The sequence below is a fragment of the Uranotaenia lowii genome, chromosome 2 (assembly GCF_029784155.1).
Source record: "Uranotaenia lowii strain MFRU-FL chromosome 2, ASM2978415v1, whole genome shotgun sequence".
NCBI lineage: Eukaryota > Metazoa > Arthropoda > Insecta > Diptera > Culicidae > Uranotaenia > Uranotaenia lowii.
The window spans coordinates 263,417,425-263,429,713 of NC_073692.1; the positions used below are offsets into that span (position 1 = coordinate 263,417,425).

The 12,289-nt window shown below is 42.4% G+C and overlaps 3 protein-coding genes across 6 annotated transcripts in view; all 3 read left to right on the forward strand.

The window, feature by feature from the left end:
* Window positions 1–12,289, forward strand: part of LOC129744813 (uncharacterized) — a 37,643-nt gene that overhangs the window by 15,385 nt on the left and 9,969 nt on the right. Inside the window, exons 1-2 of one of the 2 annotated variants that reach the window (XM_055737527.1) lie at window positions 11,306–11,359; window positions 11,423–11,752. The exons of the other annotated variant lie outside the window; for it this stretch is intronic. The gene's annotated coding sequence lies outside the window, so the exon portion shown is untranslated. Of the gene's footprint in view, window positions 1–11,305; window positions 11,360–11,422; window positions 11,753–12,289 lie in introns of those variants that run through there. 2 annotated transcript variants of the gene reach the window in all.
* LOC129744815 (uncharacterized) lies at window positions 2,141–5,643 on the forward strand. Of its 2 annotated transcripts, XM_055737531.1 has the most exons (3): window positions 2,141–3,017; window positions 3,078–3,154; window positions 3,212–5,643. In XM_055737531.1, exon 3 carries the CDS (start codon window positions 3,536–3,538, stop codon window positions 5,624–5,626), a length of 2,091 nt encoding a protein of 696 aa, XP_055593506.1. In that variant the 5' UTR covers window positions 2,141–3,017; window positions 3,078–3,154; window positions 3,212–3,535; the 3' UTR covers window positions 5,627–5,643. The 2 variants fall into 2 exon arrangements, with proteins under 2 accessions (XP_055593506.1, XP_055593505.1); XM_055737530.1 differs by having other exon boundaries at window positions 3,078–5,643.
* LOC129744814 (uncharacterized) lies at window positions 7,036–10,129 on the forward strand. Of its 2 annotated transcripts, XM_055737529.1 has the most exons (3): window positions 7,036–9,655; window positions 9,716–9,792; window positions 9,850–10,129. In XM_055737529.1, exon 1 carries the CDS (start codon window positions 7,042–7,044, stop codon window positions 9,478–9,480), a length of 2,439 nt encoding a protein of 812 aa, XP_055593504.1. In that variant the 5' UTR covers window positions 7,036–7,041; the 3' UTR covers window positions 9,481–9,655; window positions 9,716–9,792; window positions 9,850–10,129. The 2 variants fall into 2 exon arrangements, with proteins under 2 accessions (XP_055593504.1, XP_055593503.1); XM_055737528.1 differs by having other exon boundaries at window positions 9,716–10,129.

The window sequence follows — 12,289 nt, forward strand, 5'->3', positions numbered from 1 at the left end:
ATCTTTTTCATTCCATTGAAGTAATTCAAAGGTTTTTTATTCAACAGTTGAAGAATGAGTCAACAGTTGAGTTGATCAATTTAGTAGCATTCAATTTACAGTTGAATTTATCTAAAATCTAAATGATTTCATGTCACCCTAACCTGATTCACTTCAGTACTGCCATCTGATAAAAATAAAAAGGTTTTTAATAAATACGTCTGATGGCAGGTTTGTATCTCTCTAGCGGAAAACTACGCAGGAGGTGCTTAAAGAGATCCATTATTAGTCACATAGAAGTCCATGGCAACACCTAAATATCAACATGAAAATCAATAAGTTTCTGGCAAACAAAGGCAAACATTCAGGGGCATTCTTCGCTAGTATACATTCAAGGGGCAATTGGGTTGAGCTAGCAACCAAGAAATGTTCTGTTTTGCTTGCGAAAAACTGACCCATGATTGTGTGGAACTTGGTGGATTCTGTAACAATTATGGGTCACTTTTATTTTGCCAAATATTATTGAATTTTCGCATTTTATTCGCTCAGTTTCACTTGGAAAATGTAAACTCGTCCGTTGTGCTTTTATGGGACTAATTTTTTGGTTGGAATCTTTGAAATACCCGCATAAGGGGCTTAACGATTTAAGATGTCAACCTTATAACATTGGAATTTTATGTCATAGTTCGACAGCTTATAGTTCACCTATGATACAAAGTATTCAAACAGCAATTTTAATGTTTTAACGTTTGATAACGCACAAATAATATTTTTATGCATTTTGATGATATTGTCGATTAACTAAAAATAATAATATGAAATAATCTCTTTTAGTTTAGTAGATATCAACAGTTCTAATGATCAGCTAACTATTGTGTGTGACCTATGATTGTGGGGGGACTTTGAAAAAGTTTTGAAATTAAGTACAGAAAAGACATCGAAACACGGATCAGAAAGGCCCGATTTGCGTTTGCGAGTCTCCGGAACATTGGCGAAAACTGCAAGTATTTGTGAATCGCTGGCTGCGGAATATCATCCGCGATTAGTGGCCTGGCAATTGGATCTCAAACGAGGAACTACATCGCCGGTGTCATCAAAGAGCGGTAGAAATCTAGATTCGGGAACGCAAGAAGAGATGGATTGGGCACACGCTGCGAAGAGATGAGAACGAGAAGGCGCTTGACTGGAATCCAGAAGGGCATCGAAGAAGAGGCAGACCCAAAAGCTCGTGGCGGCGAAGTCTAGCCACTGAAATCCGCACAGTTGACGAGAAGCAAACGTTGAAAAATGCCCCCGTTAGCAGTACAGCTTAAGTGTTAGGAAAACAAAAAGATCAAATGAAACAGTGTTAAACAGAATTTTCTCATTGGAAATGTCATTACGTGAAAGATAAAATCATTCTGAACATGACTGCTAAAAAATTTGAGAGAAAAATGGTTTTTCAAATCAAATCAATGATTTTACCAATGCGCAGAATTTGACACCATTTGTTCACTTATGTTACTAATGCGCAGAATGAAAAGCACCGAAGAGAACTGATGTTAAAGCTGCAAGGAATTAAATTCAGCGAGTTAGGAGATTTTTAATTAAGGTTTTCTAATAAGTTTTATGAAGATTGGGTATCCGTAAAGTTGTTAGCAGTTTCTTAGAAATCCCTTCGAATCTATATGTTGTTTTGTCGACAAAAAAAATCTTGATTCGGGTTTTCTATTATGTTCGCGTGTTAATCGTTCAGTCCCAACTGTACAAACAGTTCCGACGTACAGAAGCAGTTCCGGCGAGCCACAAAATCGCCCCAGCTGGGGGAACTACGCGAAGCTTCTCTCGGTTCGCCCGCTCACTCGCATCCGTTGACTAACTGATACTGACTGATAGTAAGCCAAATGAAGTATACTTATACCGTGGAAGAACATGATCGGTCAACAAATATTTGGTAAGAGAGCTGCAGGAAAAAAGCATTTTTAAATAACATATACAGCCGTTCTAAGCAAGATCGTCCCATGTGGAAAAACGTGCAAACGAGAAAAACGCGATTGTAATATACACTATATTTCCAATTTTTCTCTCAAACTAAAAATTCACCGAGAGTTTTTTCGTAGTGAACAGTTCAAGTTAATCTTTTTAGAACGTTTTCTGCCAAAAAAAATTACATTTCCTATACAAAAAAACAGCAAATTAGAGCCAAAAATGCTCCGTGTGACACTTTTGCGTAGAATCAGAACGCATGCCGATGCTAGTTCTACGAAAAACTGTCACACTCCTAAAATTTTTCTATCATTTTAAAAGCTTGCGTAGTTTATTTTTTCCCAAAAACTCATGCTAAACCGTAATTTGAGAAATACGTTCCTCTTTGTTTATAAAAATGTATAGTTGAGTATGGATCTTGTAAGTAGTGCCTACCGAAAAGTGTTTAGTGAAAATTTTTCTGAATAAAACACTCAAGGCTTCTCGCTCCTCCTCTGCCCTCTAGTTTAGTGTTCTTTTCAGTGAATAACATTAAATTCAACAGTTTGAACTCATCTTAAGACAATTTTTTGATATAATTTGCATTTTTCATAAAATTTTCTCTAGTGTGACATTCTTGCGTAGAACTATCAACATAAAGACAACCACCTTGATGAAAATTTCGTACACGGAAAATAAAAAAAAGGAAAAATGTACCTTTTTGCGAGGTGAATTTTTTCCACCCTTCTTTCGAGGTAAATTTTACCTTTTTTTCATTCACCTAGCAAAAAGGTAAATTATACCTTTTTTCAATTCACGTAGCAAAAAGGTAAATTTTACCTTTTTCGCATTCACCTAGCAAAATAGTAAATAATACCGTTTTCCCATTCCATCCCATTCCCATCCCAAAGGTAAATGCTGGTTGGTTTGATTGTGTCACAACCGTCCGGAGTGAAGCACCTTTCACTAATAGCCACCTTGCCACTTGCCGTCAATCAGAATTTTGAATCACGAAATGTGATCAAAGTAACCGCAGGTCTTTACTAACGAAAAATCATAAGCAGAGCAAGTGTGCGAGTGAATTGTGTGCCGAGGTAAAATTGTGAAACGTTTAAGCAAATATTGTTTGTAAATCCTAATTTTTCCTAATTTAGTAAGATAGTAGCTACAAGCAGTTGTGAGTGGTAGAAACATTCGTTAGACCATAATAATTATATGTACTACCAATCAGGTAAATTTATACAGTAGCATAGATAAATTGTAACCTAACCTAAACTAATCTTCCCAGCTCACGTGCTGCACGAAAGCATACGAAACACGTGCTACCAAAGTTGCGAGCACAGATTAGGCAGAAGGGAACTAAACGTAAGTCATTTATTTCACTTAACTATAAAAACGATTCGAACCAAACGAAATCATGAACTATGTGGCAATTAACGTAGGAATTTTCTTTGTAATTTTCGCTGAAGGAATTTATTAACGCCACCGAATAAACGTAGATATTGTTAAATAAAGGTCGTTTAAACAAATCGGAAAAATTCTATTCCTCTGTCTGTCGCTCACGCAACAATTTTAATAAATTCGTTTACGATCGGGGGCTCATTCTGTCGGTATGTCTAACAAGCGGGGAACTGTGGAAGTGAGCTGCACTGTGTGCCGTCAGCCGGACGATAGTCGCATGGTAGCATGCGATTCATGTGAACTGTGGTTTCACTTCGCGTGTGTAAAGGAGGATTCAAGTGTTCAGGATCGGGAGTGGAACTGTGAAAAATGTCTTGTCGCAGCTAATCAAGTCCCAGCCGGCACATCAACACCAACTAACAACACCGGAGCGATACCAAAGTCGGGGCTCATGCCAACGGATTCGAGGCTGGAGGAATATGTGCAGCAGCAACTGTCAAAGCAGTTATCGGTCATGCAGGAGATGTTCGACCGAATGATGCGCGAAAAGGAAGAGCAACAGGCGAAGGAGCTCAACGATCAGCGAAAGATGTATGAGCAAAGGTTGAAGGATGCGGAGCGTAGAGTGATGGACCAAGTTTCTTCGAGGCCATGTGGTGGACCAGCAGCGGGTTCCAGGGTAGAACAAGCATCGCAAATGGCCAACGCTGGACCGATGAGAGGAGCTGTTCGTAGTCCGTCATCTGTATGGCCCCTAGGGTGCGCATCTGCGGCGAGCGCATCAGCCTATCATCAAGTCACCAGAGATGAAGCATTTTATGATGTTAGCCGAAATCAACCGTTGCCATGGCAAATAGGAGTTGGTCCTACAGCAAGCTCGACGACAAATCCACTGCCACAGGTGAATGTAGCTGAGTCAAGCCACGGCTACGATGTGCTCGCGCATGAGCTAAAGTTGCTGGAGGACAAACAAGCTTTGGAGAGAAAGCATTTGGAGGAGCGTCGTCAACTTTTGAATCGGCAATCAGTAATCGACGGAAGTGCGACTGGCGGTGGTGCCGGTTTGAATTCACAACCAACAACATTCCAGCCGAATGTCAGCAGCTTCAGTGGTACGATTGGTGGTGGTTCAAGACCACATGCCCAAGCAACGGCGTTCGAGTCAAACTATGGCGGTTCCTTCGGTGCGAATAGTTTCGGAATTGGATTTCATCCTCAAGCCAGGAGTGCCGGTGGTTTTGGTGGATACCCCATGTTGAGCCAGAATCAGATTTCAGCGCGTCAAGTTTTGAACAAGGAGCTTCCCGTGTTCACCGGAAATCCAGAAGAGTGGCCTCTTTTCATTGCGAGCTTCGAGAGCTCAAGTCGAATATGCGGATTCAGCGACGAGGAAAATATGCTGCGGCTTCAGCGAAGTTTGAAAGGCAAGGCTTTGGAAGCGGTACGATGCCGTTTGTTGCATCCTCAAAATTTGGCAGGTGTGATAGAGACTTTGAGAACTCTTTTTGGAAGGCCCGAAGCTATCGTCTACACGTTCATACGCAAAATCCGAGAAATGCCAGCACCGAAGGAGGATAAGTTACAGACAGTCATCGACTTCGGCGTGGCTGTCCAAAACGTCTGTGCAGCCATTTCAGCTTCAGGTCTCGATGAGTATATGTTCGACGTAGCTCTCCTACAGGAACTAATAAGTAAACTGCCGACATCCATACGAATGAACTGGGCGTTCTATCGACAAGGACTGGCGAGAGTTACTCTTTGGGAATTCAGCGATTGGTTAGGAAAGGTGGCTACAGCGGCGAGCACCATAACGTTGCCATCGATTAATCCACCTAAAATTGAAAAGCGTGAAAGAAAGAATGAGAATTTTATTAACGTGCATTCGGAAGCCAGTGGAGGTTTTGAGAATCCTGTAAAAGAACGTTCGGTTACTGTTTCGAAGGCGAAAGGTTGCGTGTCGTGTTCAGGTGAATGCAGTGGTCTTGAACAGTGCCGGAAATTCCTTAAATTGGACATCGGGTCTCGTTGGACGATCATCAAAGAGCAGAATTTGTGCAGGAAGTGTCTGCGGAAGCATTTTGGTGCTTGTAAGGTGAAAGAACCATGCGGAAGAAACGGTTGCACGTACAAGCACAACAAGCTTCTCCATGACGATAAGCGCTACAGCAAGCCAGCGGCATCTGAGTCAACGAAGTCTAGCAACGATAACTCGTCTTCAAATTCTACAACGCAGAGTTGCAACACGCATTCAAAGGCTACTCGGAGAGTTCTGTTTCGGTATGTGCCTGTGACAATCTACTGAAAGAACTTGGGCTGAATGGCACCCCTTATCCATTGTGTCTTGACTGGACTGGAGGCCAAAGTCGGGAAGAAAAGGAGTCGGTTGTGCTAGCTTTGAAGATTTCCGGAACAACCGAAGCAAGTGAAGTGTTCGAATTGTCGGAGGTTCATACGGTCAAGGACCTTTCTCTACCGAAGCAGTCAGTTTCAGTTCCGCAAATGGTGACGAAGTACGGTTATCTTGATGGGTTACCCCTACGATCCTACGAAGGAGCTTCTCCACGAATCGTTATAGGGATGAACAACTGTCGCATGGGAAGTTCTTTAAGAAGCCTTGAGGGAGATGAGAACGAGCCGATGGCATCCAAGACAAGACTTGGTTGGATATTGTATGGTCCCTGTACAGCGGAGTTTGGTGTTAACGAGTCAGACTATAGTGGTTACCATAGCTTCCACATTTGCCCGTGTAACAAAGATAGCGAGAAAGATGTTCATGAAGCCCTGAAGGAGTACTTCTCAATCGAGTCGATGGGAATCTATGGATCTTCGAGGTCACTTCTCTCTAAGGACGAAGAAAGGGCGTTGAAGATTTTGTCTACTGAAACGCGTCTTATTGGAAACCGTTACGAGACTGGATTGTTGTGGCGATACGATCAACTAAAGTTACCGAACAGCAAAGGAATGGCTCTGAAGCGTCTTGCCTGTTTAGAAAAACGACTGAAGCGAGAGCCTGAATTAGCAGCGGCTATGTCAGCAAAGATGTCCGAGTACGAGGAGAAAGGTTATATTCGGCGACTATCGATCCAGGAAAAAGCGGAGAAACATCCAAACGACTGGTATTTGCCGATATTTCCTGTTACGAATCCGAACAAGCCCGGTAAGATGCGTATCGTGTTTGACGCAGCAGCCAAAGTCAACGAAGTATCGCTAAACTCGTTCCTTCTTACGGGACCTGATCAGCTAGTATCCCTGTTAACTGTCCTCTTCAAGTTTCGTGAATTTCGCATCGCAGTCGTGGGAGACATCCGAGAGATGTTCTTTCAAGTAAAGATGAAAAAGCAGGACCAGCGAAGCCAGATGATATTGTGGCCCAATACAGCTGCAGTCGAAGATCCAGAGGTGTACGTGGTAACAGTAATGACTTTCGGAGCGGCATGTTCTCCAAGCAGTGCGCATTACGTCAAGAACCGGAACGCTGACAGATTCGAGGAACAACACCCTAGGGCAGTTCAGTGTATTAAGTACGAGCACTACGTGGATGACATGTTGGCAAGCGTAGAAACCGAAGAAGATGCGACGAAATTAGCTGAAGAAGTTCGTTGGATTCACGCACAAGGAGGGTTCGAGATAAGAAACTGGCATTCTAACTCAAGTTACGTTATCGAAAACCTACAAGAAAAACCTACCGTGGAGAAAAACATCAGCTTCTGTCCGGAGATGTCAACGGAGAAAGTCCTCGGAATGTGGTGGGACACAACTACTGATACGTTTACGTTCAAGTTATCACCGAAACACGATGCAGAACTACTTTCCGGAGCAAGGATGCCAACGAAACGTGAAGTCTTGAGAACTTTGATGACTGTATACGACCCTATGGGACTCATCGGCAACTTTCTCATTTATTTGAAAATCCTGCTCCAGGAGATTTGGCGTTCCGGAACCGGTTGGGACGATGAGATCGACTCGAGGTTGACCGAGAAGTGGTTAACATGGATTGAAGCGCTGCCGAATGTTCGTCAAGTTACTATCCCACGCTGTTACCGAACTGTGACGTCCATCGAGTCAACCAACAGTGTGGAGCTGCATGTTTTCTGCGATGCCAGTGAAAATGGAATAGCTGCCGTTGCCTACTTTAAATTCCAAGAAGGAGATAAGGCGGAATGTGCGCTGATTGGATCAAAGACCCGTGTAGCCCCGTTGAAGTTCCTCTCTATTCCTCGTCTTGAGTTGCAGGCCGCAGTAGTTGGAGCACGCTTTGCCGATAGTATTGTCAAGTCACACAGAATGAAGATTACACGACGAGTTTTCTGGACTGATTCCCGTGATGTAGTGTGCTGGTTACGGTCTGATCATCGACGATACAGCCAATTTGTTGCGTTTAGGGTCAGCGAACTTCTTGATACCACACAAGTAGGAGAATGGAGATGGCTTCCAACTAAGCAGAACGTAGCGGATGAAGGAACAAAGTGGCAAAGATTGCCGAACTTTCAGCCGAGCAGTCGTTGGTTCCGAGGACCAGACTTCCTACTAGAACCCGAAGATTCGTGGCCTGGCGACGCTGGAGATCAAGGAACGACGATGGAAGAGATCCGTGCTAGCGTTCTTCACCACCAAGGAGCCAAACCACTGATCATCTCTTTCGAACGTTTTTCGAAATGGCAACGACTTTTGCGATCTGTCGGATACTTACACCGTTATTTCATCAACTTCCAGAACACCGTTAGAAAAACCACACTAGTGAGAGGCGCTCTGACACAGGAGGAGTTGAAATCAGCTGAGAACACAATCTACCGATGTGTTCAGCAGCAGGCTTACTCGGACGAAGTTCGATTGATACGCAGTCGAGTACAAGGAGCTTCACCCTGGGAACGTACGTTGCCGAAATCCAGTGCTCTCTACAAACTAAATCCAGTCATCGATGAGCACGGTGTTCTACGAATGCAAGGACGTATCGGCGCCTGCGAATGGGCAGATGAGGCCACGAAAAACCCAGTTATACTCCCGAGGCAACATCACGTAACAAACCTGTTGATCGCTGACTACCACGCTAAGTACCATCATCAGAATCATCAAACCGCATTGAATGAGATTCGACTTAAGTACAATATTCCTCGCCTCCGCTCCGAACTTGATCGTGTTAGAAGGAACTGTCTAAGGTGTAAAATCCGCCAGGCTAGTCCAAGGCCTCCAGCTATGGGTAATCTTCCACCAGCCCGACTGGCAGCCTACCAGCGACCCTTCTCGTACACCGGAATAGACTATTTTGGACCAATGACCGTGCTAGTTGGCAGGCGTACCGAGAAACGATGGGGAGTTCTTTTCACCTGCATGACCACCAGAGGCATACATATCGAGATCGCACATTCCCTGTCTACGGATTCTTGCATCTTAGCTCTACGTAATTTCATCGCAAGAAGAGGTCCACCTTTGGAGATCATCAGTGACCGGGGAACCAACTTCATCGGAGCATCGAGGGAGCTACGTGAAGCACTGGCGAAGATCGACGAAGAACGTCTGAAAGTAGAATTCGTCAGCCCAGATACTAAGTGGACGTTCAATCCTCCGGCTGCCCCACATTTCGGTGGCTGTTGGGAGCGTTTAATTCAGTCAGTCAAGAAGACCATGAACGACTTCGACCCCCCGCGTTTACCTTCAGACGAAATTTTACGATCCATGCTGATGGAAATTGAAATGATATTGAACTCAAGACCATTGACAGACATACCGATAGACAACGACAATGAGCCCCCCTTAACACCTAACCATTTTTTGTTGGGTTCTTCGAATGGTAGTAAGCCCCCGATCGTTTTCGACAATACACCGATTACTCTGAAACGATCGTGGACGATGGCACAACAATACGCTGATCTTTTCTGGAAGAAGTGGGTAAATGAACATCTGCCCACGCTGACGCGAAGGACCAAGTGGTTTCAACCCGTGAAGCCCATTCAGGAAGGAGACTTGGTGATGGTCGTCGACAATAACCTGCCAAGGAATTGCTGGCCAAGAGGACGTGTGATCAAAGCTGTTCCGGCGCATGATGGTCAGGTTCGTCGTGTTACTGTTCAGACATTAAAGGGGCTTCTAGAGAGACCTGCTACCAAGGTTGCCGTGTTAGATGTCGGTGCAACAGGAGGTAAGCCACAGGGACAGTGACGTACCGAGGGAGAGTGTCACAACCGTCCGGAGTGAAGCACCTTTCACTAATAGCCACCTTGCCACTTGCCGTCAATCAGAATTTTGAATCACGAAATGTGATCAAAGTAACCGCAGGTCTTTACTAACGAAAAATCATAAGCAGAGCAAGTGTGCGAGTGAATTGTGTGCCGAGGTAAAATTGTGAAACGTTTAAGCAAATATTGTTTGTAAATCCTAATTTTTCCTAATTTAGTAAGATAGTAGCTACAAGCAGTTGTGAGTGGTAGAAACATTCGTTAGACCATAATAATTATATGTACTACCAATCAGGTAAATTTATACAGTAGCATAGATAAATTGTAACCTAACCTAAACTAATCTTCCCAGCTCACGTGCTGCACGAAAGCATACGAAACACGTGCTACCAAAGTTGCGAGCACAGATTAGGCAGAAGGGAACTAAACGTAAGTCATTTATTTCACTTAACTATAAAAACGATTCGAACCAAACGAAATCATGAACTATGTGGCAATTAACGTAGGAATTTTCTTTGTAATTTTCTCTGAAGGAATTTATTAACGCCACCGAATAAACGTAGATATTGTTAAATAAAGGTCGTTTAAACAAATCGGAAAAATTCTATTCCTCTGTCTGTCGCTCACGCAACAGATTGGTTTCTTCAATAAGAATTAAAAAAAATACAAAATTCTATCAAAAATTATATTTATTGGAGATAAATAGGGACTGGTAATTCGGCTTCGCGTTCTTCCGAGCCGCCATGGCCGCTGAATACTCCTGCGTTCGGTACATTCATGACCTCCTCTGTTCGGCTAATCCGGTCAGGTTCGGCTTTTCCGGCTGGAGGATGACGTGGAATACACCTATAAGCTCTATGGGTCGATCTGAAACAAAAGCAATGTATTATGACGAGAACCAGCACAACAAAATGATATCTAAGAAAACACTTAAGTGGTAATGTAATGGTAATATTACCATTCTATTCCGATTTTCACATATTATGCACAAAGCAAAACTTGTTCCTGAATGACAAAACAGCTTAACCTCGATAAACGGGTTCGGCGAATAGTCACTTTTTTTCGAGAAGAATTGTACCGTTTTGTTTAGCTCAATCCAGGTCAACTTCACCTCGCTACGAGGTAAGTTTTACCTTATTTGGTTTTACCTTTTTTTCTAGGTGAATTATACTTTTTTATTCAGCTCAATTCAGGTGAACTTCACCTCGCTACGAGGTAAGATTTACCTTTTTTGGATTCACCTTTTTCCTCGGTGAATTGTACCTTTTTTCCAACCTCGATTTAGGTAAATTTTACCTCGCTGTGAGGTGAGTTTCACCTCGAAGAGGTAGAAGCTACACAGAAAAAAATAATGACTATTACGTGTCATTGAAAATGGTTGTCTGTAAAATAAAACAACTTGTAATTTCAAAAACATTTAATTTTAAGTTGATTCCTGTGAAAGTACTTGAAAAATCATTGGATGTAACAGCAAATGTCCTGTAACAAAAATGAGCATGACATTTCCCGTACTTTTACAGGTCAAAATCATTTATTTTTAAGTGAGCACATTTTACAGGCTGTTTTTAAAATACAGGACAGAAAAATTTAATTGAATCACGCATGTATCGAAAAAAAAAATGAATTAGTAAAAAACTTGAAGTTAAAATTAAATTTGTTGAAAGTTTTTATCCAGTGATTAATTTGCGAAGAATAACTTCAGTTATTCAAAACAGTGAAATATTTCGAGTGCACGAAAAATGGAAAGCGAATTATTTCAAGTTGTCATTCTCTTTTTCTTTCTTTTTGTTGTCGTTTTTTCAGTTTTGTTTACATCAACAATGGGAATTTGATTCGCAGAGTTGGTTTAGAATTTAGGAAAGGTAAGTAGAACTGATTTTATACGGAATCAATCTATCATAGAACAAATTTTAATTTTCTTAAAGGTTCGGAACGCGAAAGGAGAAAAAAATGCAAGTTAAGTCCCGCAGATAGCGAATAGAGGTGACTCGACGCTGTGTATGTCACCTGATGTGTTTCTCGAAAAGTGAGATTTGTTTCTCACGTCCATCAAACATCTGAATCCCATTTACATCTAAAATAACCATGCATTGCTACGGAATTGCACCCGATTCAGACGACTTTAAGCGTTCCCTGAAGGTCTTCGATAAAAGAAAACTCCCGGCGGGGATATGCTACTGGAAAACATTACACACCCAAAGACAACAAAATTTTGGCGCTTGATTGAACTGCTGCGATCGCTGCGATGTGAAATGGTAAGCAATCCAGTATCTTTAGTTGACATTCTATGAACATCTACCCCGAATTAGTTTTTGAATAGATATTTTTCTACTTATCGTGCTATACTTAAACAAGTCGGTATTGTTTTGGAAAATATTTGAGAAAATTTATTTTTTTCTATTTCGCTTTAAGATTGCCTTAAAACATAAGAAATTCATGTCCACAGTATCCATTGAATCACAATCAAATGCAATAACTGTCCAGTACGCCGAAAACATTAAGCATGACCATCGTAAGAATCGGTTACTTCAAAGTCAAAGTGCTACTGATGAGGGAGGATACCGGCCCTCCAATTAAGCGCTAATCGTAAACCAAACAAGCATTCGGAAAACATCGATGCCCAGGCGAAGATCTTGAACTTCCGACCGATTATAGCTGAAGTTGCACGGGGCTTCCGGGGCAAATACTGGTGGCACAAATGACGTTTTTGTTAGGCCACAGCTGATGTTATTACTCAAACGCTCAGCGTTCAGGTTCAGATCAAATGAGGAAAGCAAATAAGATTGTGCTAG